The following is a 26,944-nucleotide window of genomic DNA, read 5'->3' as shown; positions in this document are numbered from 1 at the left end:
CAGAACAAAGGTTTTACATATGCACATAAAGCACTTCATGACAACTCAATCTTGAAGGAAGCAGGCTACTTTTATACAGAATGGCCTAGATCCCACCAATCAACTGCATAAGTGAAAGGCTTTGCTAGCTTCAATAATGACCAAGCCTCCATTGACAATAATAATCTAGCAGAACCCCTAAAGACAGCAATCCAAGTCTCTGTAATTTCTGGATAAAAGGAACTACTTAGTGCATCTAAATTTTATCAGGATCCATCTTTAAATAAGGGCTCCCCAAAACACAAACATAAAAGTTCTCTTTACTTCAGTCTCCTTAATAAACAGGAGCTCTGTAATAGAAGTGGAGAACAGAAATTATTTTATAGTAAGCCAAACATACTTAGAGCCATAAAGCATGCCCACCTCAACCATGTGGATAAATCCTACCTTTACATAATACTGCATTTTCATACCACAATAAAAAAATTAATTTAGCTTACTTTCTCTTGATATAGCAGCCATCCGTAGGTTTGCAGATCCCTGTTTACAGAAGAAGGGTGCACCTGTGCTTTACCCTGAGCCGTCTCTGCCATGCATGCTAATTTCTCTGTAACATCCACAGACTTGGTGTACATTATCTTCCCCACATTGTCATACAGCCCTGCAGTTAGCACAGCTTTAAGGAGAACCATTTCTTGTACTGACAAAGAGTGTATTCCTTCGTGACGAGATGAGGGTGCAGCAAACCCTGCTGCCTGAACCACTCTGATAAGTTCCTGTTTTACATCCTAAAATAGATTTATATAATTGTGTTTTATTAATATGTTTGCACTTTAGCACACTGTAACTACATATGCATTTATAATCTGCTTGTTGCCTTAATACTGCCACCAAAACCATTAGTGCAGAAAGCATCTATCCAGAACCTCATGATTGATATCTGTATCTCCATCTCACCTATTTGGCATTGCATCTGTAGGTAACAAAGAGAATTGATATCAGTGGTATTTAATTTTCAAATGTTTTAAACAAGGTAAAAATACAAACTACATAAAAGATTAAAAGATTTCCTGAGTTGGAATAATTAATCAGTGGAACGTCTTGCCTCCAGAAGTTGTGGGTGCTCCAACACTGGAGGTTTTTAAGAAGAGATTGGACAACCATTTATATGAGAAGCGGAGTGGATTAGAAGACCTCCAAGGTCCCTTCCAACTATTATTCTGTTAATAACATTCTTCATTATTGAATAGAGATTTTTGCAGATTAGGAAAAAAAGATTAAAAGGATTACAGTACCTCAAGTGTTAGTAGTGAAGTTCTGTTCAGAAAATTTATCCTACAATAAGTCATTTCAGCACGATAACCTCCTTCAGAGCGGGCTTTCTTCCATCTAGATAAAATAAATTTTTTATTCTAATGTAAGAAGTCATCACTATTAAAGATATATGGACAGTATATATATATATATATGGATCTTTGGTTATTCGGGTTTTTCCCCGCGTAGAACTAAAGGTGTAGGAGCGACGTTTCGACGGAATCCCATCAGTCATCATCAGGCTGGTGGCTTCTGCTTCCTTCTTCTGGGAGAAGCATGTGGCTGTTTGTTCCTCTTTTTTAAACTGCCAGAGGGGGTGTGTTCTGTGGGTGGAGGTGTGCTCTGATTGGGTGGGGGATTAAGTGTGTTCTGATTGGGTGGGAGTGTGTTTTGAATGGTGGGTGTGTTCTGATTGGGTGGGGGTGTGTTTTGAGTGGATGGGCTGGTCTCAGCTGCCAGCCTTAGACCTGAGCTGGTGAGTTGTGCTGCTTTTGTTCGGCTTCGTGTTTGTGGTGGTGCCATGTTTTTATAGTGGGTGTCAGTTTGCTTATTGTGTGGTTTGGAGGGGTTTAAAGTGGCTGATGTTGCAGCTGTAGTTAGGTTTCTGTTTTGTGGTTGTGCCTCGTTATCATTGTGGGTTCGGATTTGCTTTTTGAATGGTTGTGTGGTGGTGATGTCATGTGGTGTTATCATGAGTTTGGGTCTGGTATCATTCTTGGTGGTTGGGACTCCTCTGTCAATCAAGGCGGGTTTCCAAATGGTTGGTAGGCGAGAGGTGTCATCTCGTTTGTTCATTCTGTGGAACAAACAGCCACATGCTTCTCCCAGAAGAAGGAAGCAGAAGCCACCAGCCTGATGACGGATGGGATTCCGTCGAAACGTCGCTCCTACACCTTTAGTTCTACGCGGGGAAAAACCCGAATAACCAAAGATCCACATATGAACACCCGCAAAAACCTCAGAAATAAATAAATAAATAAATAAATAAATAAATAAATATATCAGTTGGGTTAAAATATAAAAGATCATCATTTGGTGCTTATTCTCACAGGACAATTCACTGAAATAACTTGTTTGCCAATAACAATGGTAATTATTGTAATACATATTAACACTGTAAAATGTACCAAAGAGTTGATAAAAATGGTCTGCCATCTAAACCTTCAAATTAAAGAACTCAATTCCCTTTAAACAACATAGGGATCTTTTCAAACAAATACGTTCAGCATCTTCTTGCTTAGTTTAAATAGTAGGCAGATAGCAGCTAAAATCTGTATAAAGTAACAATCTCAACAAGATTAGAAAAAAAACCCCCTCTAAAGTGCTTTTGTCAATATAGCTAAGGGTATTCAATGACCTTTCACTAAAACTCTTTTGGTGCTGAATGTTATTGAGTACTGTATTATGCAGATCCGTAGATACAACTTCAGCAGTATGGGGCAATTGTTATACTATCAACTCCACCTGCAAATTTATTAGTAGATTATGTAATAAGGTTGCTATACTCTCTCATAGCACAGCCCTCGATGTGCAATAAAAATGAAAGAATTAGTGACTATTCAGTGTTACTGTTTACTATTTTCTCAAATAAACTTGCACTATAGGAATAAAAATAGAAAACTTGGGGTTATCATAAACTACATTTTGAGCTTCAGTCTGTAACCAATATGTAATAAAGTTGTAGCATATTTGGAAAACACTATACTTAACCATAACAGCAGTTGCCCTACATTACTCAATGGCTATAGTATTCATATATAATATCAAGGTAGTTATCTAAAATCATGATTTGCCAAATAAGCTATTGTTGCTTGGCTTACGCAAAACTAAAATGAATGAGTTCATATACATTGCTAAAAATAACTCAAGGGACTAAACTAGGCCTGAAAATTCTTTTTAAATGCAGCCTCTCTCAAAGGATATTTTTGAAATTTGCTTTAGTGGGTTTATTTTTCAACTACAACAGCACTTATTTTGATATTGGAGACTCTTCAAAGCTGATTATGGAATGCAAGAAAACAAAAATAAAAATTCTTGCCATTTGAATTGGTTTTTCCAATCCTTTATACAGTTACTGTTCTATAATTTTTTATTAAGATTATACAAGTTCATTGTACCATCTGAGGGTAACCTTAAGCCAACTTTGCTATTTCAAATAACTTGAACAGAATTTAACTTAGTTATACTTGGACAAAAGAGCACTAGGAAATCTCAGCACTGTAAATTAGTAAGAGAAGCCAAAACACCTTGAAAGAAGTCACTTCTCTTTTCTTTTTCATTAAGTAAACCAGGGGTTCCCAACCCCTAGGCTACGGCCCACTACTGGGCCATGGCCTATTTGGAATTGGGTTGTGCGAGTGGCTGGCTGGAGCGTGCATGCATGTTCAGCTCAACTCGCGTGAGCGCCGGGCACTTGTGTGCCGGCCCGCATGTCATGCTAGTTGAACTGAATGTGTGCGTCTCAGCCTGCCACTCGCATGGCCAGTTTCCATCTCTCTCCAGCCAGGCCAAGCCGTAAAGGTTGGTGACCACTAAACTTCACATATGTGCCCTTAAAGACACCATGACTCAACTTATCTCAGAGGACAAGTTATTAAATAACTAGAGAAGATACATAAAGCAGAGTGAGTAAAGTTAACCATAACAAAATTCTTCCCAGGTTGGAATGTATCGTCACTGTAGAGGAAGAAAGCAATGGAAGAACAGATGAATGAAATTATAGTGGCAGTAAATAGATAAATAAAAAAAATTATTCTAAGAAAAATCATTTCGATTACCCCAGATATGCCTTGTAAATTGTCAAGTGGTCTGAATTGGCCAATGCCAAAAAAGATTTTGCCAGGTCTGCTTCATCTTTTCTTCCAATTGGGGTAGTAAATGGAGACTTTTCAGTCATCACAGCTGCAATAGTTGCCTACAAAATATGACAATGTACAGCAACATTTATATTTTTATTTCTGATGTATTAAAAAAGTTTTTTATAATAAAGAATAAGGTCACTATCGTAGAACTGTACCATATAATCACATACTGAGGTAGGTCTTGCTTACCAACTAATGTAGCTGAAAAAAATAACCTTACGGCTGATTTATGATCTTTACAGCATACCTAAATCAAGTGATTGTCATTAGCATCAGTATGCATTGTCCTGTGCCTGACCTGGTTCTTTTTCTTTCCCCGCTTTGCAAAGGGCTTGCAAGAAAATAAGCTGTTTACACATCAAATGCAATGTGATCACACAGGAAGCACAGACTGGGAGCTGTAGGCATGATATGCAAAGAGCTTGCTTTTTTGCTCTTGATGTGTAAAAGAACAGCTTTTTCTCCTGAAACCTCATTTTTTCCAATCTCTCCTCTCTTTGAAGGGAGAGGGGACAATACAGCAATCAATTTTTTTATGCAATTACTCCTTTGCCCGATTGTCCTGCCCCACCTTGCAGAGCAGAGAGGTTGAAGAGAAAGACATTTAAAGTTTACTCTTCTGCACATCAAAAGCAATGTGATCTTGCCAGCAGCAGAAAAGGGTCAGGCAAAAAGAGATTGGCTACAGAAATAACCCATCTATTGCAAACAGAGAGATTGGAGTAAAAGGGATTTCAGTAGAGTAACCTGTGCACCCATGGACCTCTCAAGTGCCTGCTTTCAATGCGTATAAGACAATAAGCAGGCACTTGACCATCAAAAGGGTGAGATAGCTGTCGTTAGGAGGCAAAGAAAAGCTGAAGTTGTGAAATTGAATAGTTTTATCTCTTTCCAGTCAGAAAGCAGTCATGGTCATATGATTTCCTTAGTGACTTAGTGACCACTTCACTCAGTGGCAAAGTTTCTGGTTTCAATTAGGGTTGTTACACAAGAACTACCTGTAAGATGCTGGACTTTGGAAAAGAGTTATTGACATTTTCTGATACTATCATGGAAAAAAATCTTTGGACATTTGCAATTCCTATACAACTGTGTGAGATTTCAGCACTCACACATGATATTTCATATTATTTTGATATTTTATTTTGGATGCTACAAACACTTATTAGGATGTACAAGGCACAATACTATAAATTTGCAAAACCTTTGGTAAGGACTGTCAGAAACTAAAACCTTAAAGCAAAGATGGAAAGTTTTATATGAAAATAATACAAGAGACATAATAACGTGACCAGACATTTACAATGGTTTGGAAACAGGCCAACATTTTCTTCTTCAAAGGACAGTGCATTTCAAAAATCCCAGAAGAAACAATGAGCATTAGTTTTGCACTGAATCAACTGAAATAATATTTTACATACCATAAACAGTATCTAACCTACCAGCCTGTATAGAATAGGTTCTCAGATCAACATTTATTTCATGAGCACTGGGACTGCACTGGCTAGTAATGGGCTGCCCACGGCTAGCCATCAACTTACCACTGGATCCAAGCAGCCAAAAATAGCACCAAATATAAGCATTTTACCAATCTTTACATTTACTGGCAAGGCTGCAAGATGTTGGCCTAGAGGAGTCAGTTTGGGTTCACTTAATTCACAAGCACCAATTTTCCTTAGAAGATACATGGCTTTGGCAACAATTTGAGACTGAGGTGGGTCTAATGCCTTGGAGAGGAATTCTTCGGGAGAACCAAGATTACATTTCTATAGATAAAGCAGGAAAAAAAATTAAAATAGAAAGAGCCTGAAAAGATATATAACTCTCATTCATTCACACATTTTAACTACTTCTAAATTATTTATTTTCATATTTACTACCATAAGATAACATAGGTAATATACAGTATGATGGGATTTTCTATTTCAGGTTTCAAAGTAACTTAGTTAACTCTATAGGTTCTATGCATTTTTATATAGGAAGAGGGTCTATTTGTTATCTGCCTTCAGTCAGCTATACATCCTGGCCTCATATGATTGAACTACAGCAACCTTTGTCCTAACCTAGAACTATGTGAACAGTTTTGATAGGATAAAGCAAAGCTATTTTGCAATATTCATAGTCATTTCCCGTATATCTCTGTTTCTCAAACCAACATCCATATCTAGCAACTTTAGATTTAGGCCAGGGTTTCATGCTTGCATGTGATGTATATGTGCACTGTACAAAAGCCATAATACTTATTTAATAAATACTTATTTTTCATTTATGAAAACCCACACCATTCAAAATAACTTTTTTTTCAAATGGACATGGTAAATATGACATTACATAATGGTCTATTCCTTCACTCTTCCTTATTTCCATACATCATGTGGGCATTTAAGGTATGACTAAACTTTCTTGCAGTCTTGCCAAGAGATTACAACTTCACACAAGAATTTTTCTTGTTTAGAAAGGTAAACAATTGCAAACAACACATTTAGCCAGATTCTCAGGATCTCTTAGTAAATCAAAATAATGAATATTTAAAGCCAAGATATCATACCATGATGTGAAGACACAGTTCTTCCAAGGGAACTCGCAATATTTCTGGAACAGAATATTCTAGAAAACTTTCAAATCTGCAAAAGCCATAAGGGAAAGAACAAAAGAAGTGATTTAAGTTGCTACATTCCAATATTTATTATGGAACTTGTTACGTATAAATATCTATCACTACAATGGAAACTATTCATTTGCATTAAGTTGTAAACCCTTTCTTTGATGCTGGATTCTTCAACTTGATACAGGCTACTTTAGTTCTGTAGTTTCTCCCAAAGGATTATTCGTCTTCCAATGAAATATAATATGGTTAATAAACTTTGCATGTTTGTAGTAGTATATGTGAGACAATTTAATAGGTAAATTAAATATCATAACATAAATGCTATAATTTTAGCAAACGATTCTGCCTTGAACATAGAATGGTTAAAATAATTTTACCTCTCTCGGGTATATAGTCGAAAGCAAAATCCATCTCTGACACGCCCTGCTCGCCCCTGACGTTGTAGTGCACTAGCTTTACTGACAAAAGTCTCTTCCAATGAGCTCATCTGACTACTTTCATGGTACCTGAAGAAAATATTAAGGAAATGTCTAGCACATACAATGTTATTAATACTAAACTTAATAACTCTCCAATAGAACACTATATTTTCTTCTATATAAATGAGTACTTCTGAAAACCTAGCTAAGTAGTTTCAACCACAGAAACCTATGCCTATTTTGATACGATCTACAACCAAAAAGGAACCAATTTCAGAAGGATTAACTTCTTGCGCAAACTTAAATGCTGTTCCTAATTTCTCCCACCCATTCCACCTGCAGTAGGCCAGATCAAGTTTCCATAACTGCCTAAATGGAAAGAAAGAAAATACAAAAAAGGCCTAGAGAAAGCGGCTTGCACTTAAGAAACAAAATAAGCGATGAGGTTTTTGATGAGTATATGTTTATTTATTCCTCAAAAATCAGTTGATCTAATAAAACACTGTTTTGAGGGACAAGGTCCTATTCTAGAAAAAGTATAGTACTACATTATATCTAGTTATTGCGTAAATATAAAAAACTTCTAATGCATCCAAAACTCTATTGCAAAAAAAAAAAATCAATATATCTCTAATGAAAGCTGATCCTTTTTAGTGAAAAGGTGTTTTCACCTGTTTTCCTTTGTTCTTCCAGCATCAATTACAAAAACAACATCAGGTATAGTAATACCTGTTTCAGCTATATTGGTGGCCAAAACAATCTGTAAAAGAAACAGAAGAGAAAGAATAGGTCTGTTTTACGAACATGAGCAAAAATTAAGATCTAAAACAACTGATTCTAATTATGCTTACAATGTATTTGTAACATTTACTTTTTTATTAATAAAATAAAGTGAGCCACTTTAGGGTAATCTATATGCTGAAATCAGGGATCATACAATAAATAGTACATTGATTATCCTTGAAGAATACTTATGTTAAGTATTTCACTTAACATAAAATACCGCACAACAGAGATCTATGACTTTGGGGAATGAGATACAATTGTTTGGAAAGGTCCCAGTTATAATTTTAAGGTAGTTTTATTATTAAGAATCAATCAAGGATATCTGATACTAGACGGATCAGAAATAAAGACTGCAGTGGTTTTATGTGGTAGATTAGAAGCCGTTTGTGGACCTTATGCGAGTTAAATACAATAATAGATTTGTTAACAAAGGGCTTTGAAGTTTAGCTTTGCTATTAGGTTTACCTGTTAACTGTCCTTTTTTTACAGTAGATATATGGTAAGTCAAATTGGTTGGGTAAATAAAGCTATAGAACAGAGGTCTTCAAACCTGGCCCTTTTATGACTTGTGGACTTCAACTCCCAGAATTCCTCAGCCAGCATGCCTGGCTGAGGAATTCTGGGAGTTGAAGTCCACAAGTCGTAAAAGGGGCAAGTTTGAAGACCCCTGCTATAGAAGGTCATAAATTGTGGACCTGTTTTGCAAGAGAGGTAACTATTATTGTTGAAATATACTTATGTTTGATCTTTTGTCTTTATGCACATTTTTGTTTTGTTACTGCTCCTTTTTTTATTTTGGAGCTTGTATTTTAACTTAGGAAATAAAATAAAAAAATATTTAAAAAACTAAAATACTGCAGCCACAGTCCTAACTGAAATTGAATGTTATTAAGATACATCCTAATTTTATATGATCTTCATTGACTTTTCAGAAATCTGATTTCAATTCAATACCAATCAAGACATTTTACTGCCCTAGGCCAGGGCTTTTCAACCTTTTCACCGATTGTACCATTTTTAGGATATTGCAATATTCGAGTACCACCTAACAAGGTGTCAAAAACTTGATGACCAAAAAAAAACAACACCTGTTCAAAGTTGCAATTGCACTGAAATGACTTATGACCATTTTTCACACCTATGACCACTGCATCATGCCCAGGATCATGTGATTTATATCTGGAAGCTTGGCAACTGATTCATACTTATGATGGTGTCCCAGGGTCATGTGATCCCCTTTTGCAACCTTTTGACAAGCAAAGTCAATGGCAGGGCTGCTGGTGGCCAAGTGCTAAGGCGGGACTTCCTTCCTCCCTCCTTCCCTGCCTCCCTCTTTCTCATTCCCATTTCCTTCTGAAGGAAGAATTTGAAACAACAACCCCCCCCATATTTTCTCTCTTCCATATATTTATCAAATAAGGAAAAGCCTCCAGAGACAGAAAATACAAACTGCTGGGTGAACTAGCTTAAAAAGGCGCATTCCCCTTTAAGAATTAGCCACTGGCTAGAAAGGAAAGTTAAGAAGCCGGCAGCATGGCTGGCTCAGAAAATTCTGGAAGTTGAAGTCCACGCATCATAAAAGAGCCAAGGTTGCCTACCCCTGCCCTAGGCATTTAAATTAATGTGTTAGTTTTTAACATGCTGCTACTTAAGTAATTTTAATTCAGGCTACTGAATTAAAGCACTACCACCTACCTTACTCAAATCAACCAAAATGTTCATAATTATTTCATTCAATTAGTATTAAATGTCATAAGCAGTATCTTCATAACAAATTCTGTGTTAATAGAATATTGAGTCATCTTAACAGGAGTGTGCAACTTGTGGTCCTCCTCATGTTGATGAAACAAACTCCTTTTATCTCACCTGGTCATTGTTAGATAAATGTTCCTTCTGGCTGATGCTATAGAAATAGAAGACTAATATAATTCTGAATGACAGCTTTACTCTTGGCCCAGATATAGATGCTTGCCAGGCTTAAATGAACAATTCAGAAGAATGAGGAAAGATCTAGCTCAGGGCTTTTCAACCAGTGGTACGGGTACCACCTGTGGTACATTGGCACCTGGCAGGTGGTACGCGACCATCCTAGAAAAGTGGTAGTGGGGGAGGGGAATGAGCTGAACTGGTGGCAGCACTGCACAAGCCTGAGCAAGAAATGGCTGGAGCTGCAGGGCTGAGCAGAAGCGCCAGGATCAGCGCTTCTTCGGGGCTGTCAGGGCTCAGCGGAAGCGCCAGGCTCCAGCATGTCTGCTGAGCCCAGAAGAAATGCCGATCAGCTGGAATGTTGCAGCATCTCCAGGGTTTTGTGATTTACATTCAGATGCTTGGCAACTGATTCATATTTATGACGATCACAGTGTCCCAGGGTCATGTGGAGTAACCAAAACCTGCTGCAACCACCCAGCAGACGGGGGGAATAAAAACCAAACACCCCCACCCCCACCCCACCTGCCGCTGGCAATCCTCAACAGAAATGCTCACAATGAAAACCTCGGACAGGAGGAAGAGCACCGCTGAGTGGGCAGGCAGGTGTCTTGCTTGGCTGTGGTTTGGGGGGCACTTTTTCAGTGCCATTGTAACTTTGAACAGTCACTAAGTGAATTGTTGTAAGTCGAGGACTACCTACTTTTTTCCTCTTTTTCTTTTTGGTCATCACGTTTTTGACACCTTGCTAGGCGACTGGTGGTACTCGGATTTTGCCATATCCTAAAAGTGGTACAATAGGTACTGTTCTAGCTTTCCAAGATTGCAACACAGAACATAATATCACATTAGAAACATTTGGGATACATTCAGTTTTGTCTGTTTAATCCCTTTCTTTAAATTACATGAAAAGCACCACACTTGACATAAAAGGCTGAAAGAAAGATCAGAGATCTTGAGACGCAGGGCAAGATATCAGTTCAGATATATTAATACCTCAAGCTTACCTTTCTAACACCAGAAGGAGGCAATGTAAATGCAGATGCTTGCTCTTGAGTGGACAGAATAGAATGCAATGCTATTAACTGGTGCCTAAAAATTATAATGCAAAAACATTAATTGTATTGTTTTGACTCATAAGACAAAATGCCTACATCTTAGCAGACAATATGCATGAATTTGGATTTATAACTTAATTATTCATTATGAATCGATACACTGTATTAATACTATATACTACAAAAATGCAAAACTATTATATTGAAATGTTTCACTGCCAATAAAAATCTGTCCTTTAATAGCTAGTTTAATATTTATACTTGCTAGTTTTGTTATGAGCAATATGAACTGATATATCCAATACTTGAGAACATTTCAGAAAACTGAAAATGTTTACAAGTAGACAATCTAGTTTTACATAATTTATTTTACATACCAACCCAAAAATGTCTACTATGATAAAAACTATTTTGATGTTTCAATAGGTAATTGCATATTAAATAATTAAAATTCAAGCTGCAACTCTTTTGGATGATATTAGAGAACAGAGGGTGACGCGTGCTGCCTTAAAACGCTCAAAAAAGACAAAAAAATAAGACCAGCAGAAATCTATGGAACTTCCACAATATACTTATAGACAAGTGGTAGTTGTGTTTTTAAAAGTTTTGGGATGATATGTATGGTAACAGAATCTTTAATTTGGAATTAATGGACAATTTATTACAGAGGAAGAGGAAGAAAGTTTTGTGGGTTAATGCGGGTTAATTTGTGTAAGAACTATCTATTATAGTCTATTTTGGCTAGAGAGGTTAATAGGGATAGGTGTTTGTGATGTGTAAATGAGAATATGTTTAGGTAATAGGGAAATGTGGAAGAACATAGATGGGAATGATGCTAGTTTTCTTTTATTTTAGTTTTTTATATATATTTAGTATTGTTAAGGATTGGTTTACTTTATATAAGCTAGAGAGTGATGGATTTTAGAGTTTATAATTGTTAGTATATGATTGTTTATGATTGCTTTTTAGATATATACCTTGTATTTTGCTCTGGGAAGTCGGAGGGGGGGGGAGGGGGGGAGGAGGGGAAGTAGAGGGGGGAGGCAGGGGAGGGAGGAGGGAGAGGGGGAGGGGGGGAGATAGGGGGGAGGTAGGGAGGGGAGGAGGGAGGGGGAAGGGGGGTTTCTTAAAGGAAAATTGTATTTTTTAAAACTTTTCAATAAAAAAAAATAATAATTAAAATTTGTTATTTTCAGTTAGCAATCCTATCTATCTCCTCATAATTCAATCTATGCAACAATGTACATTTTAATTAGAATCTATCATTAGTTTTCCATGATTTGCTTACCTCTTTCTTATATCAAATCTTCTGTCAGTCAAAATGAGATCATACAACTGCTGTATATGTGCAAGGCCTGGCAGAAAGATCAAGACAGCTCCTTCCATATTTTTGAATTGGGGACTTTTGTCTGTATAGGGACAGACGGAAGTTAATAAAGAATTCATTTTTATTATCAAGAAAAGTCTCTCTCACACACAGGGACACCTATACGTATTAGGCATTTTCCTTAGGGAAAAAGGCAAACAAAGATCAGGAGTAAGAAAGCCATTTTAAATTTGCGTTTCATGCAATTTTTCAAAACCTTACCTAAAAATGCAAGTAACTCCAGTATGAGGTCAAAGTTGATCTTGTAGGGATTCATACAGTATATGGCTTCCCGAGTTCGACTGCTGTATTTTTGGAAATATGGTCCTAGCTCAATACCAGATGCAGCCTGAACTGGAACACTTTCCTAAACATAACAGAAAGAAATTTGGAACAATAATTCTAAAACAAAATAATGTAGCAAAATAGTTTCATCTATTGCTGCATATAATAAATAAGATAAAAAGGACTATATGTGTTAAAACAGCCTAACTGCAACATCAACTAACAGAAGATTGAATACAAATTTAACTTTATGCAACAGAGCTAGAAATAAATTTGCTATCCTTTTGTCTGTCACTCTGAAAGGCTATACCAGAAATGAGCAACAAAGAACAGTCCATTTCCCCAACCATATTTTTGCTAGAACTCCCAAGATTATATTCAAAAGCTTGGCAGCAATTTTCATTTTTCACCATTTTTGTATTTTTTAAAATAAATGTAATAAATCCTTCCCCATCCCCCAAAATAACAAAAACTAGACTACTGCAACGTTCTCTACATGGGGCTGCCCTTGAGGACCACTCGGAGGCTTCAGCTGGTGCAGAATGCAGCCGCACGAGCTGTGATGGGGGTTTCCCGATACTCCCATGTAACACCTCTACTCCGCGAGCTGCATTGGCTTCCGGTTGCCCTCCGGGTGAGATTCAAGGTGCTGGTAATGACCTATAAAGCCCTAAATGGCTTGGGTCCGGGATATCTGAGGGAACACCTGCTGCCAGCATCAAGCTCCCTTTGTCCAGTGCACTCCCACAGGGAGGGTCTTCTCAGGGTGCCACCGGTAAGAGATTGCCGGCGGGTAACGCCCAGGGGGAGGGCCTTCTCAGTGGGTGCGCCTGCCCTCTGGAACCAGCTGCCCGTGGAGTTGAGGACTGCCCCCAACCTCCGTTCACTCCGCCGGGACCTGAAGACCTGGCTCTTCGAGCTCTCTGGCCCAGGCTGAGAATTTTAATTTTAATTTTAATTGGGGTTTTTATTCTCTCAGGGACTATTATAATCTTTTTAATTGTTTTTAATTTTTGTATTTCTTGTTTTAATTCCCTGTAAACCGCCCTGAGTCCTTCGGGAAAGGGCGGTATACAAATCCAATTAAATAAATAAATAAATAAATAAACAAAACAGAGCCAAGATTTCATGGCTGCCTCTTTTTTGTAATATCACAATATCAATCTGCTGCTTCCAGCAATCCTCAAAGGATAATTTCTTTTTTTTTTTTTTTTTTTTTTTTATTGAAAAGTTTTATAAAATACAATTTTCCTTTAAAAAAACCCCCCTTCCCCCTCCCTCCTCCCCTCCCTACCTCCCCCCTATCTCCCCCCCTCCCCCTCCCCCTCCTCCCTCCCCTACCTCCCCCCCTCCACTTCCCCTCCTCCCCCTCCCCCCCCCCCGACTTCCCAGAGCAAAATACAAGGTATATATCTAAAAGGCAATCATAAACAATCATATACTAACAATTATAAACTCTAAAATCCATCACTCTCTAGCTTGTATATAGTAAACCAATCCTTAATAATACTAAATATATATAAAAAACTAAAATAAAAGAAAACTAGCATCATTCCCATCTATGTTCTTCCACAATTCACTATTACCTTAACATATTCTCATTTGCACATTAATAAATAGTTCTTACACAAATTAACCCACATTAACCCACAAAACTTTCTTCCTCTTCCTCTGTAGTAAGTTATCCATTAATTCCAAATTAAAAAAAAAAAAATCTATTACCATACATAGCATCCCAAAACTTTTTTTTTTTTTAAAAAAAACACAACTACCACTTAACTATAAATATTTTGTGGAAGTTCCATAGATTTCTACTGGTCTTATTTTTTTTTCCTTTTTTGAGCGTTTTAAGGCAGCACGCGTCACCCTCTGTTCTCTAAGATCATCCAAAAGAGTTGCAGCTTGAACTCCTCCTGTACCCTTCTCGTCTATCTGTGCATCTTCATCCTCTTGATGTTCTCCTTCTCCAGATCCCTCTGCAGCTTCCAGAAGTGTTGATGGGGTTACTTTCAAGACATTATTATAAAAATCATGCGCTTGCTTCACATTACTCAAACAGTACCTTTTGCCATCATACATGAAGCTCAACCCAGCTGGGATCTCCCATCTGAACCTTATATCTCTTTGCTTGAGCTCTTGCACAAGAAATATAAAATCCTTCCTTCTCTTTAAAATCTTTGGAGGAATTTCTTTTAGAACCAAAACTTGTTGACCAGCAATCACAACTTTGGTATCGTAGGCAGCTTGTATAACTTCATCTCTAATTTCCCTTTTTACAAAATAAACCACCACATCTCTAGGCAACTTTCTCTGTTTAGCAATCCACGAATTCACACGGAACACTTTGTCCATACCTTGTTTTAATTCAGATGCTGGATGGTTCAATACTCCCTCAAAAGCCTCAGAAACCAGCTGCTTTAAATCTTCCTTAATATTCTCTTTTAGGCCTCTAATTCTCACAGCAAACTGCATCTGGTAAAATTGGGCCAAGCTCTGTTCACTGTCGATTTTGTCTTTTAAATCTTCAATTTCCAATACTTTTGCTTCTAATAAAGCATTCTTTTGAATCAAATCTTGCACTTGATCATCCAGCACCTCCACACATTTAGCAACTTTTTGCACTGAGGACAAAATGTCTACCTTCATTTCTCTAAGTTTCTGTTCCATCCTTTCTTCCATTCTCTGCTCCAATTTCTCCAATTTCTCCTCCATCTGTAGAAATTTAACACCCATTGACTCCAAAATTAACTGGGTATGTTTTTCAAGATCCTTCGATGTCAATACATCAGGAGAATGCAACGCCTGCAGCAATGATTGTTGTTGCACCGGAGAATTTCCAGCACTCCGAAAAGTTCTAGGGGGAGGTTTAGCCGCCATCTTTTACTTACAATTGTGACGCACTTTCACTTTAAGTTTTAAGCAAAGTCCATCAAGCTTGAGAGTAAAATAAAATCTTCTTCATCTCTTCATCTTTCCCTCTTGTACTGCTCTGCCTGCTCTTTCCCTTTCATAGTCTCTCCTTCAAGCAGGGATGGTCGCAGACGCCTGGCTCTGCTCCATGAAGTCCGGAGCAGAGACGCTAGCCAGCTGGGAGCAGCCCAGGCTACGGGGGAGTTCAATCCTTCAGCCGCCCAAGCTCCAAGCTCAGGCGGCCCCGGAGAACTCAACCCCCGCCTGGGGGCTCACCCCCTCCTCTTCTCCCGAGGAGGGGGCTTCAGATTCGCCCGAACAGCTGATCGGCGCTGTTTCGGGCGAAAAAACACCAGCTGAGCCGCGGGCAGCCCGGGAAGGCTCCCTCCGTCGCCGCGGAGCCACCGGAAGTCCTCCTCAAAGGATAATTTCTCAGGCTGGCCATCTTGTACTGTACTGAAGACTGACGACCCCTGTTAAATAAAATGGGCCATGGTGCAAAATAATAGTGAATCCCAAATCGAGAGGGGACACCTACTTTGAGCACAACTGGTAAATAGTTCTGTAAACTGACTTATTTTTTTCCACATAAAATGTTACCTGATATTTTGTTATTCCTCCTCCTTTGCTAGTAACGTTTACAGTTATTTCCTCTTCTTCTTCCAAAAATTTCTGACAATATTCAGAATCTTTTTCCAGAACAAAGCCAGTTTCCTCTATTACATCTTCAACATGAAAAACCTGGAGTTTTGTAAAGTGAAATAGTTCAATTTTAGATATACTATATTTATTTTGAAATTACATTCAGAGCAACTTCCCATTACTGGAATAGAAAGGTACATCAACCTTTTGCCTCAGATAAATATCACAAAACTCAGCTGGAAAACTGTATAACGTTTGGCCATCCTGGTCTGTCTTTAAACATGGATAACATATGACTCTGCATATTGCATGCTGCTATTTGCACTAAAACTGACAAATGAAGAACCAGATTATTTAGAAGTAATAATTACTATTTTCTGGGCACATTACGGAAGACCTAGTTCAGCAGAGAAGACTCTGATGCTGAGAAACATGAACAAAGGTAAAGGAGGAGGAGACAAACAGCAAGGTGGATGGACTTGGTTACAGTGTCATCACTGGAAGACTTGAAGAATCAGATTAGGGACAGATCATCATGGAGAAAACTACATGTTTGCTAAGTGCTGACGATGGAATATAATCAATCAATGGATATGAAACCATATCCACATTAGAAATAATTTTGTGGCAGTTCAATTTTTAATACTATAGAGCACAAATTCAGAGATGAACAGTTTATGGTATTTCCAAAGGAAAGGATAAGACATCAAATCAAGAATTGTTATAGGAATCCAATTATGCATTTACCTCTACAGGGTAACTCCTTCCTGAAATTCTTAGTATGGGGCAGTGAGTGAAGTAACTGGAGAATTTTTCACTATCAACTGTGGCACTCATCAAAATGAGATGGAGATCTGAACGCTTGTGCAAGATTTCCCTCAAGATAATTAGCAAGAAATCTGATTGAACGCTTCTTTCGTGAACCTTTATGAAAAAGATATAGAGGAAGTTAATACAGATGAATAAGTGTGCTGCTTTGAGATAATTAAAAAGGTGTTGCTAACCTCATCTACAATAACATGAGACACGTTAGAAAGAAGAACATCTTCTTGCAATTTCCGGAGAAGAACTCCAGTTGTACAGTAAAGCAGTCTAGTGGCTTCTCCTGTTCGCGATTCCATACGGATTTGATAGCCACACAAGGAATTCTTAGAGAAGAAAATAAAAGGTTTGTCCAAAATAAATTTATTGTGATTAGAACTTTCCATTATTATTAGAACATACTACTTTGCTCCTATATTAATTCACAAACATTTTTCCTGTTTGAAAAAAAATCCATAGGAGGTGTAGGTAGTTTTGAAGCACTGCCCAATTTTTAGTCCATCCCAGCAGAAAGGGATGCTAGCTACTCTTTTTTATTTGTGTTTTTTAAGGATATGTAATACTTTCTATGCAAGATTAACTCCTTAATATTTATTTAAAATCTAACAAATATTTCAAAAAGAAATATGCTTCCTCAAAAGGGGAATTTCTCTTATAAACTGAGTGCAAAAATTCAGTACACCCTTAAGGGTGTTTCTGGACTGTTTACCAACAGAACTTCAAATGCAACTCTATTCTGTTCTTCAGTTTGCCAGAAAATGCTATAGCACCACAATTAAAGGTAAAGTAAAGGTAAAGGTTCCCCCGCACATGCGTGCTAGTCGTTTCTAACACTAGGGGCAGGTGCTCAACTCCGTTTCAAAGCCGAAGAGCCAGCGCTTGTCCGAGGACGTCTCCGTGGTCATGTGGCCGGCATGACTAGACGCCAAAGGCGCACGGAATACTGTTACCTTCCCACCGTAGTGGTCCCTATTTTTCTTCTTGCATTTTTTATGTGCTTTCGAACTGCTAGGTTGGCAGAAGCTGGGACGAGTAACAGGCGCTCACTCTGTTACGCGGCACTCGGGATTCGACCCACCAAACTGCCGACCTTCTGATCGACAAGCTCAGCGTCCTAACCCACTGAACCACCGCGTCCCACAATTACTGATGCATAACTCAAGCTGTAAGGAATTAAAATTACTACTGAATGATAATGTACCATTTTTTTTCCTTAGGATCGTAACATCTTTTTGTGAAATTCCTCTAAGCCATAAATGAAAATTTGTTCCATTATAAATTGATCTTTTAGGAGCACTTTAGCTATCCTATTACATTCTCTGAAAAGCAGTCTTTGGAATATAACTCTAAGAACGTCTTACTCTTCCACCAGGTCCATTTTCACAGCCCAGTTCTTCACAAACTCTAGTTGCCAAGCTCACTGCTGAGATCCTCCGTGGTTGGGTGCAAACAATATTGCATTTATTCAAATTTCGTTCATTATGTAGCAAATCTTCTAACAAGAAATGTGGAACTTGAGTGCTTTTACCACTACCTGTTTCCCCAGCCACAACCACAACTCGATGCTTTTTTAATGTTTCTATAAGGGTATGTTTATATTTAAACACAGGTAGTTGCTCTCTCTCCTTTAGAAGTCTTTGGTATCTGGAAGAATTCTGTTGTTTTTTAAAGAGAGCTCTCATAGGTTCTAAGTCATCTGTAAACGAGGTCTCAAGAGAAAGCCCATTAAAGTCCTCTTCAGAAATTAAGTTCTCCCAAGAGTCTTCTGCATCTTCTGAAAGTTTGGCCTTGCCTTCAAATTGCTGTTGTGGCTGCTGCTGCTTCAGCTTGTTCAGCAGTCTGGCAATGAACTGGTCACGAGGCTTGTTGGTTTCCATCTTGTTTTCGTCTTCTTTCTTCTTTTCAGCATCGCTCCATTCTAACCAAACATTTCTGTATGTAGGAGGAAGTAACTGATGCACCGACTGAAGAGGAGACACAAAAAGGAATGCTTTAAAGTATGCCTTACAATGAATGATGTATTACAATATTTATTTACTGAGAAATGTCATTATATTCAATAAAACTGATTCCAGATAAATATTTACAGGACTGCTGTCCTAATCTATTGATGGCTCAAAAGTAAGAAAACTGTTTTTCAACATCCTATTTTAGGTATTTTCCAAAATTAATATGACTTATTTTTGCATTCCCAAAAGCTTATCCATATAATAATTTTGACACATCAGCTCCAGATTTATTTTATTTTTTTAACAGAAACTTCTGAAAACTCTTAACATAGTTTTGAATCATGTACCAGTGAAACATTAGTAGACAAGTTATGGGATGGAGGTCTCTGTTACTCTAAATGTCTACTAGTCAGATTTACTCTCTCTCTAACGATCTTCCAGAAATTATTTTTAGTCTCTCTCTCTCCCCCCCCTCTCTCTGTGTGTTTGTGTGTGTGCATGCATGTGTTTTACACACAATGAAGGTTGCACGGCAGCATAAAGGTTCATCAGCATAATGACATGTATTTGAACAGTGGATTTTGAAAAGAGAGTACATGGGCTATTCAATATTCTTTTTATCTGGGGGTTATGACTGAGTAAGAATGGCTTCTTGAAGTTATGGTATAGGTATCTGGCTTAAAAAGAAAAATGCTTAATGTCATCATGCCAAGCTAACAATTTCAGCTGGACGTACCTGAGTTTTTCTGTATCTGAATGCTACTTATTATTTTTGAAAATGCTTAAGTCACAACTGCATCATATACTGCCCAATTAAAAATGGAATAAAATAAACAAGAAATGTTACCAATGAGAAACTGCATAAAATTAATATAGAAAGCAATCAGATCCATCAGACTGCAAAGGTTTAAGAGTCACCATTTCCTACATTAATCACTAAAACATTAATTGCACATATTGTATATGCCATCATTCCTTTTAACCAAGTTATTTTTAAATATTTTTATTGGGAATTATAAAATCTCACCTGCCCTTTTGTCAAATGATACAGAGCTAATGTAGCAGCCAGATGTTGAGCTTGCATACTATCTTCTGTAACGATTGTGGGACACACCACCAATGTATCTTCAGCTGACTTGATAACTCTTACCCTTAAAAATAGTTAGTTCAAGCTTAATAAAAATAATATATTAAATAACAAACTATTTGGAATGGGAAATCACAACTTGTTCTCAAAATTCCAAATGGCACGAGCTGTGTAGCAGTTCAGTCACTTCAGTAAAATATGACAAAGCATGTTTTGTACAGTTGGTTTTAATGTATAAGCAAACTTTTATCATATATTTCTTATGCAAATAACACAAGCTGCCCAGAGTTGTCATGAGTCAGATAATCCGTAAATTGCATAAAATTTAAAAGTAATTGTTTATCAATGTCAGCTTTATAAACAAATTCCAAATTTGATATAATCTGAAATAACATTTTTTCATTATGTATATTAACAGCAATTCAAAAAACAGAAATGGTAAATAGTAGTAGTAGTAGTAGTAGTAGTAGTAGTAGTAGTGGTGGTGGTGGTGTTGGTGTTGGAAGGGACCTTTGAGGTCTTAGTCCAACCCCCTGCTCAGGCAGGAAACCCTATACCATTTCAGACAAATGGTTGTCCAGTCTCCTTAAAAAGTTCCAGTGTTGGAGCATTCACAACTTTTGGAGGCAGATTGTTCCACTGATTAATTGTTCTAACTGTCAGGAAATGTCTCCTTAGTTCTAGGTTGCTTCTCTCTTTGATTAGTTTCCATCCATTGCTTCTTGAAGAGCTTGACTCCCTCTTCTTTGTGGCAACCCCTGAGATACTGGAACACTGCTGTCATGTCACCCCTCGTCCTTCTCTTCATTAAACTAGACATACCCAATTCCAGCAACCGTTCCTTATATGTTTTAGCCTCCAGTCCCCTGCCATCTTTGTTGCTCTTCTCTGTACTCTTTCTAGAGTCTCAACATCTTTTTACATCGTGGTGACCAAAACTGGATGCAGTATTCCAAGTGTGGCCTTACCAAGGCATTATAAAGTGGTATTAACACTTCACATGATCTTGACTCTATCCATTCTTTATGTAATATGTTTAGATATTGCTGTATAACTATTCTTTTAGGTGATTTTTGAGCTACCTACTTTCTCTCAGCCCAATTTACCTCACATGATTGTGGGGAAAACAGAAGGCAGAAACATTATATATGTCACCTTGTATTGTACTAAATCAAAGAAGGATGTAAATCAAATAACTATACTACTGATTCAGCTTTTGCAAATGGACATATGTGAGAACTTGGTGTCAAATTGACTTCATAATAGTGATAAGAGTTTTGCTTGCCTATAAAACTGAAGAAATTATAGTATACTATGAATGAATTAGATCAGAATGGCACAATTATATCTGAGGGTAAATGATTTAATCTATGTTTCAAGCTGATCTACTTATCCATTAAAATTACTTGAATTGAAGCTATCAAGCATAATCAAGTGAAAACTTGCTTCAGGGTTATACATACCTACATTTCCAATATCTTCCTGATGGAACTTTTTCAAAAGAAGGATTTGGGGACTTGGGATAATGCTTTCTGCACCAGTCAATCAAGAACTGTTTCGGAGATTTTCCAGTCCAACTTCGAGCTGTATAATCAAAATTCCTTACATCCTGAGGATCTTTCTTTTTCACTAATATCAGCAAGAAAAAAACAAAAGTTATTTGTACACAGAGGATAGGGACCATTAATTAATTTTAAATCTGCATTTCAATATAAACAATTTTTAATATAAGCTCTGAAAAGCAGGCATAATTAATGCATGTGTAAAGCTAGATTCCAAATAATTCCAGTATTGAACCTAGAGTCTTGTGCTTCATTATTCTTTTATACAGGGTAGAAAAGGTTTATTTATAATTTGCAGGGTTTTTTTAGAAAAATTATGCCTTAGTCAGGAGTTCAGGGGCATAGTGGTAGTCAATTGATTTTGAGAGTCAATTCTTTATTTACAGTGCCCATATTTGAATTATACAAATATTGCTTCTAATTATAACTGCATTAAATAATGCCTTCATTTATCATGCTACATTCTGCAAGAAAGGATGCAGAATGCTGCAAGTTTTAAGTGTAAGGTTCAGTTATAATTCAAATAAAACTGGGATAGCATTTTTTTTAAATGCTATGAAAAAAAGCTTGACTATTTAACAAATGCTAAACAATGTACAAGCCTGCTCATCAGCCATCTTATATGTTTAATGAATATATTTACCTGTAGGCATGCTTCTTTTAAATCTGCTAGATTTCCTATTTTCAAAGGATTGGGAGAAAAGCCATTGGCTCTGTTTTAGTCTCAGCTCTTAAAAGGATTTGGCATCAATTTTTAGTGAGCTGGACTGAATTTGCCCCTTTCCAGGTGTTTTCTATGAAGAAACCTCTAGACTCTAGCGTCTCAGTTTTTTAAATATGATTGATTTGTTCAAGTATTGGGCTGAAAATTTAGACTTATAGGAAACTGTTTTTGGAGAACTTTGTGTTTCTGTATTAACAGTGCATGGTGGGCAGAAAGTATTCCCATCAAAGAAGAAAGAATGAGAAAAGTTTTTATGATTCATAATTACTGAGATTCTAAGTGAGATGCTTTTATTTTTTATAATTAATAGTCACATCTCTCAAAAGATGAAGGATCTGAGAAGATTTATTCAGTTTTTAAGTAGGATGGTTTATTGTGATATATTTTAAATGAATTTTTAAATAAATACAGTGATATTCTGTTCCAAAGAAAGCAATCTACAGATTCACAACTTAAAAGAGAAAATCTTGAATCCTACAAAATCAAATATTACAAAAGGAAAAATCAAGCTTAACAACAGATTTTGCAGATAATTTAGATGCCCCTTACAAAAGCTATTGATCTAGTCTGTATTGCATTACATTCTATGGTAGACTGTCAGAGAATTGAAGTTTTAAAACAAATTTTGTACCTTTTTGTTCTTCTGGAGGAGGATTTTGTAATTTCTCAAGCATGTTCAAATTCAAGGCTCCACCTTTTTCAAGAAATGCAGGATTCTTTTTTTCACTTGGCTGGTCTGTGACTTTTATATCAGGATTGAACACAGGGTGGTCTTCCAATGTTGCCATTTCTCTCAAAAAAGAAATATAAATAGGATTTATTCAAATAGCCAAGGAAGGAAGGAAGGAAAAATGTTTTTTTTAAATCTACTTGAAAGCTTAAGTTTAAAAAATATTACTCCTATTTAATCTATACCGTCTTCTATATCTGAATTAATATTAGCGCTATTCACATGGCAATAAGGTAAAGGTAAAGGTTCCCCTGCACATGGGTGCTAGTCGTTTCCAACTCTAGGGGCCGGTGCTCATCTCCGTTTCAAAGCTGAAGAGCCAGCGCTTGTCCAAGGACGTCTCCGTGGTCATGTGGCCGGCATGACTAGACGCCAAAGGCGCACGGAACGCTGTTACCTTCCCAGCGTAGTGGTCCCTATTTTTCTACTTGCATTTTTACGTGCTTTCGAACTGCTAGGTTGGCAGAAGCTGGGACAAGTAACAGGCGCTCACTGTTATGCGGCACTCGGGATTCGACCCGCCAAACTGCTGACCCTGATCGACAAGCTCAGCGTCCTAACCCACTGAGCCACCACATCCCTTTCACATGGCAATATTAAAATATAAATGTTAATATTAATCTCACAGAATATTTTAAAGGAAACATATGTATACTGCTCCAAATTCAGAAAATTTATTGTAGCGGAACACATCATTTTTGCTCAAATCACAAATAATCAAGCTATACTATTTGGCTGTGCATTAATTTTGCTTGATAAAGCCCATGAGTTTATCAGGTGATACAATAATAGCAGGCAACAAAAATAAAAAATGTTGTCCAGGCAAATGTATTCCTATACTTATACATGATGTACAATTTTATAATTTCTCAGTTTTAGAAAAGAAAGTAAAGATGACACCACAGTAGTATTTTATATAACTCTTATCAAAAATGAGAATACTTTTTGCAAAACTGGACAAGTAAATGAATGTTGAACATCTACCTTGTTGAATACGTCTTATTTTTTCTTGCGCCATCTTTTGACCCTGCTTGTTTTTTTCTTCTTTAGAGGATCTTGCTAACTCTTTCTTTTCCACAAGCTTCTCAGCCAAATGTAAATATCTTTCATTCTGTTCCAGAAAAACTAGTTACTCCATATGAATATGCTAGCAATTTGTTTTTTAAAAAACCCTCATCAGACAGAGTCACTCTTTGAGGGAGATGTGTGATTCAGAAATGTGAAAAATAAATAAAAATTATGAATAAATGCCAGCTTAATCTCCTTAACAATTCTGATGCCAGCACACCTTTAGATATACTTCTTGGAATACAACTAAAGGAGCCATAAACTATGGTTTACAAACTACAATGTCTAGGTTAACACAAAATGTCAAGCTTAGGTCAAACAACCCATATAATTATGAACCTTATCATTCTCACATCGAAGCAAGCAAGTTTCCCTCAGAAAGCGTGAACGGTGAGAGTGTTCTATTTCAATCTTACAGGTAACATTCCTACTTTTAATCTGAACCAAATTCATGTTTTATTTTTGCACTACCGTATTTTCTGGCGTATAAGACTGGGCGTATAAGACGACTCCCTACTTTTCCTGTTAAATTATAGGGTTTGGGCTATACTCGCCGTATAAGACTACCTCACTGCATACAGTCTGCTTGGATTGGGTGGGTCAGCTCTCCCTCCCTTCCTGCCCAGCCCTCTCTGTCTCCAAGACGATCCGAGCGGTAGTACACAATTTTTTTAAAATACCATTTATATTCCGCCCTTCTCCGAAGACTCAGGGTGGCTTACAATCTAAAGCACAAATCAATGTGCTTAGCAATGTACAAAGTACACTTCCGGCATCCAGAGCCTGCCTGCGTTTCTTTAACCTCCACATGCTTCCAACTCTCGACAACTTCAGCGTTGTAAACCTTGCTGCTGTTAGTATCCTGGGTGACTCTTCTCCAACCCCCCTCTACCCCAACCCGGGTGAAAATGCTAACGTGCTCCCAGTGTGTGCCTATCCCTCTCCAACCAACTGCCCCCCCATCCCTATCTGGCTCCAGCGGGCTCGTACACACGTCCCAGGGCCACCCTCCAGCAGTCCCCGGCTCTGGTCCATCTGTCACTGACAGAAAACAGCCAGCCCCTTGCCTCCAGCGTGCAGGCTATAGCATGCAGTCCTGGCACAGGTCCATCGGCAGGCAAGGGAACAGCTGGCATGTTTTGTAGTGCCCAGGCTCCCTGTACAGCAAGGCAGACTGGGCTGTCCTCCTGAGTGCCTGCGGGGTCCTCAGCAAAGCCCTGCGATGCAGGCACGTGCAAACACCGTGAAGCAGCTGGTTGTCGGGTTTGCAGAGCCAGGAACCGACGATCAGCTGATAGTCGGGCTTGCTGATTACCGGCGACCTCCTCCCTTGTTTGTTGGAGCGCCGGGTCATGGAGTGAGCCGTGTGCAGTGGGGGGGGTGAGTAGGTGAAGCAAGGCTTGTTTTTGGAACGAGACCCCCTGTGTAGTGTCGGCCTGCAGGGCTCGACAACGGACAGCAATTTTGTGATTCCCTCCCACTTCGTCCCCCCATCAATGAGCTGCTGAGGTTGCCTGCGTGTGTGTATGTGTGGAGGGGTGTTGCCTCTGGTTTTTCCTGTAACATCGGACAATAAACCCGCCCTTAACCCTAACCCCCAGCATATAAGACGACCCTCGACTTTTGAGAAGATTTTCATGGGTTAAAAAGTCGTCTTATACGCCGGAAAATACGGTACATTCAAGCAGTTATTTTCACAACTTAGAAGCTAAACCAGTCAACATTTCCTACTAACTCCATCCATTTGGATGTAATAATGAGCAATAGTATAGCTGCAATCAAGTTTTCTTAAAAGTGAAAAACTGATGAAGCTTTATTATTTGCTTTAGCCCACAACAAGCATCTAGGAACAAATTTAAATCCGCAGCTTCCTCTCCCTTTACTCAATAGGAAAAATCTGTTTCTCAAAGTTACTAACATACTAAACAGACACATAGGTCTGGTTCTCTGCTTAATGCTTCTCAAAAGGGCAAATGCTTTTCCACCTGAAGAGGGAAGATTGTGAGGCATCTCTCCCCAGGAAGGCCTTGCTTGTGTCCAAGAAACAGTTCTTAATATATGCATTACAACAGGATGCTAAAAAGACAAAGATGTACATGAAACAGTTCATGAACTTACTGGGTCAAATTTTTCTTCCTCTGAATTTTTCAGAGACTCATTTTCTTCCTCAGCCCTCTGCTGCTCTGCATACAACAAGATTCGTTCCTTCATACTGATACTTTTTTGTTTTTCTGTGGTTACCTTTGGATATTATAAAGGAATAGTGTAGATAAATTGTTATTAATGCATCTTAAAAACAAGCTTACAAATTACTGAAAATTTGCTGTTGCTTAGAACTAATCTGTATGACTCAATTAGTTTTCTTAGAAGAAATTCCCATTATAGTTAATGTGTTTTATTCACTAGTGTGTGTTACAAAACTGATTTTATACTTCCATGAATGCAAAAGCATAAACATCCAGTCATATCTACCTGACCCACCAGAGCAGAAAAACGGGGAATGTTACAAGTCCCTTCTCTTATAGTGGAACCAAGAACAAGGGCCTTCTCTGTGGTAGCTCCCTCCTATTGGAACATCATCCCTGCAGATATAAGATTGAGTGCCACTTTGACAGTCTTTCACAATGCCCTAAAGACATGGTTCTGTCAACAGCCTGGCGACTTAGAATGATATGGAGCCCATCAAGTGATTGGTCTAGCTGTACAGTAGTTGCCGGGGTGGGTGGGTAGGGTTTCATCTTGTAAGCTGCCCGGAGTCACCATGAGTGAGTTGGTGATCTTTTCTTCTCTGACATTTATATATTTTCTTAATAAATACGGTAATAAATTTTATGCCATCTAAAGTCAT

The 26,944-nt window shown here is 37.9% G+C and overlaps 1 protein-coding gene across 8 annotated transcripts in view; it reads right to left on the bottom strand.

The window, feature by feature from the left end:
• Window positions 1–26,944, bottom strand: part of DHX29 (DExH-box helicase 29) — a 36,897-nt gene that overhangs the window by 3,077 nt on the left and 6,876 nt on the right. For 2 of the 8 annotated variants that reach the window (XM_083352584.1, XM_083352586.1), the window contains 19 exons: window positions 26,215–26,337; window positions 24,013–24,139; window positions 22,930–23,088; window positions 21,476–21,641; window positions 19,953–20,076; window positions 18,338–18,940; window positions 17,159–17,302; window positions 16,902–17,078; window positions 16,113–16,253; window positions 12,540–12,684; window positions 12,240–12,360; window positions 10,901–10,985; window positions 7,853–7,941; window positions 7,140–7,268; window positions 6,703–6,778; window positions 5,696–5,920; window positions 4,071–4,207; window positions 1,275–1,368; window positions 480–767 (listed from right to left, as the gene is read on the bottom strand). In XM_083352584.1, coding sequence (XP_083208710.1) covers window positions 480–767; window positions 1,275–1,368; window positions 4,071–4,207; window positions 5,696–5,920; window positions 6,703–6,778; window positions 7,140–7,268; window positions 7,853–7,941; window positions 10,901–10,985; window positions 12,240–12,360; window positions 12,540–12,684; window positions 16,113–16,253; window positions 16,902–17,078; window positions 17,159–17,302; window positions 18,338–18,940; window positions 19,953–20,076; window positions 21,476–21,641; window positions 22,930–23,088; window positions 24,013–24,139; window positions 26,215–26,337 — 3,153 coding nt within the window. Of the gene's footprint in view, window positions 1–479; window positions 953–1,274; window positions 1,369–4,070; window positions 4,208–5,695; window positions 5,921–6,702; window positions 6,779–7,139; window positions 7,269–7,852; window positions 7,942–10,900; window positions 10,986–12,239; window positions 12,361–12,539; window positions 12,685–16,112; window positions 16,254–16,901; window positions 17,079–17,158; window positions 17,303–18,337; window positions 18,941–19,952; window positions 20,077–21,475; window positions 21,642–22,929; window positions 23,091–24,012; window positions 24,140–26,214; window positions 26,338–26,944 lie in introns of those variants that run through there. The other 6 variants (XR_014491200.1, XM_083352585.1, XM_083352587.1 and 3 more) reach the window with 6 other exon arrangements.

The sequence above is a fragment of the Vipera ursinii genome, assembly GCF_947247035.1.
Source record: "Vipera ursinii genome assembly, chromosome: 2".
Classification (NCBI taxonomy): Eukaryota; Metazoa; Chordata; class Lepidosauria; order Squamata; family Viperidae; genus Vipera; species Vipera ursinii.
The sequence above is the reverse complement of the archived record's forward strand: the minus strand, read 5'-3'. Positions and strand labels throughout refer to the sequence as shown.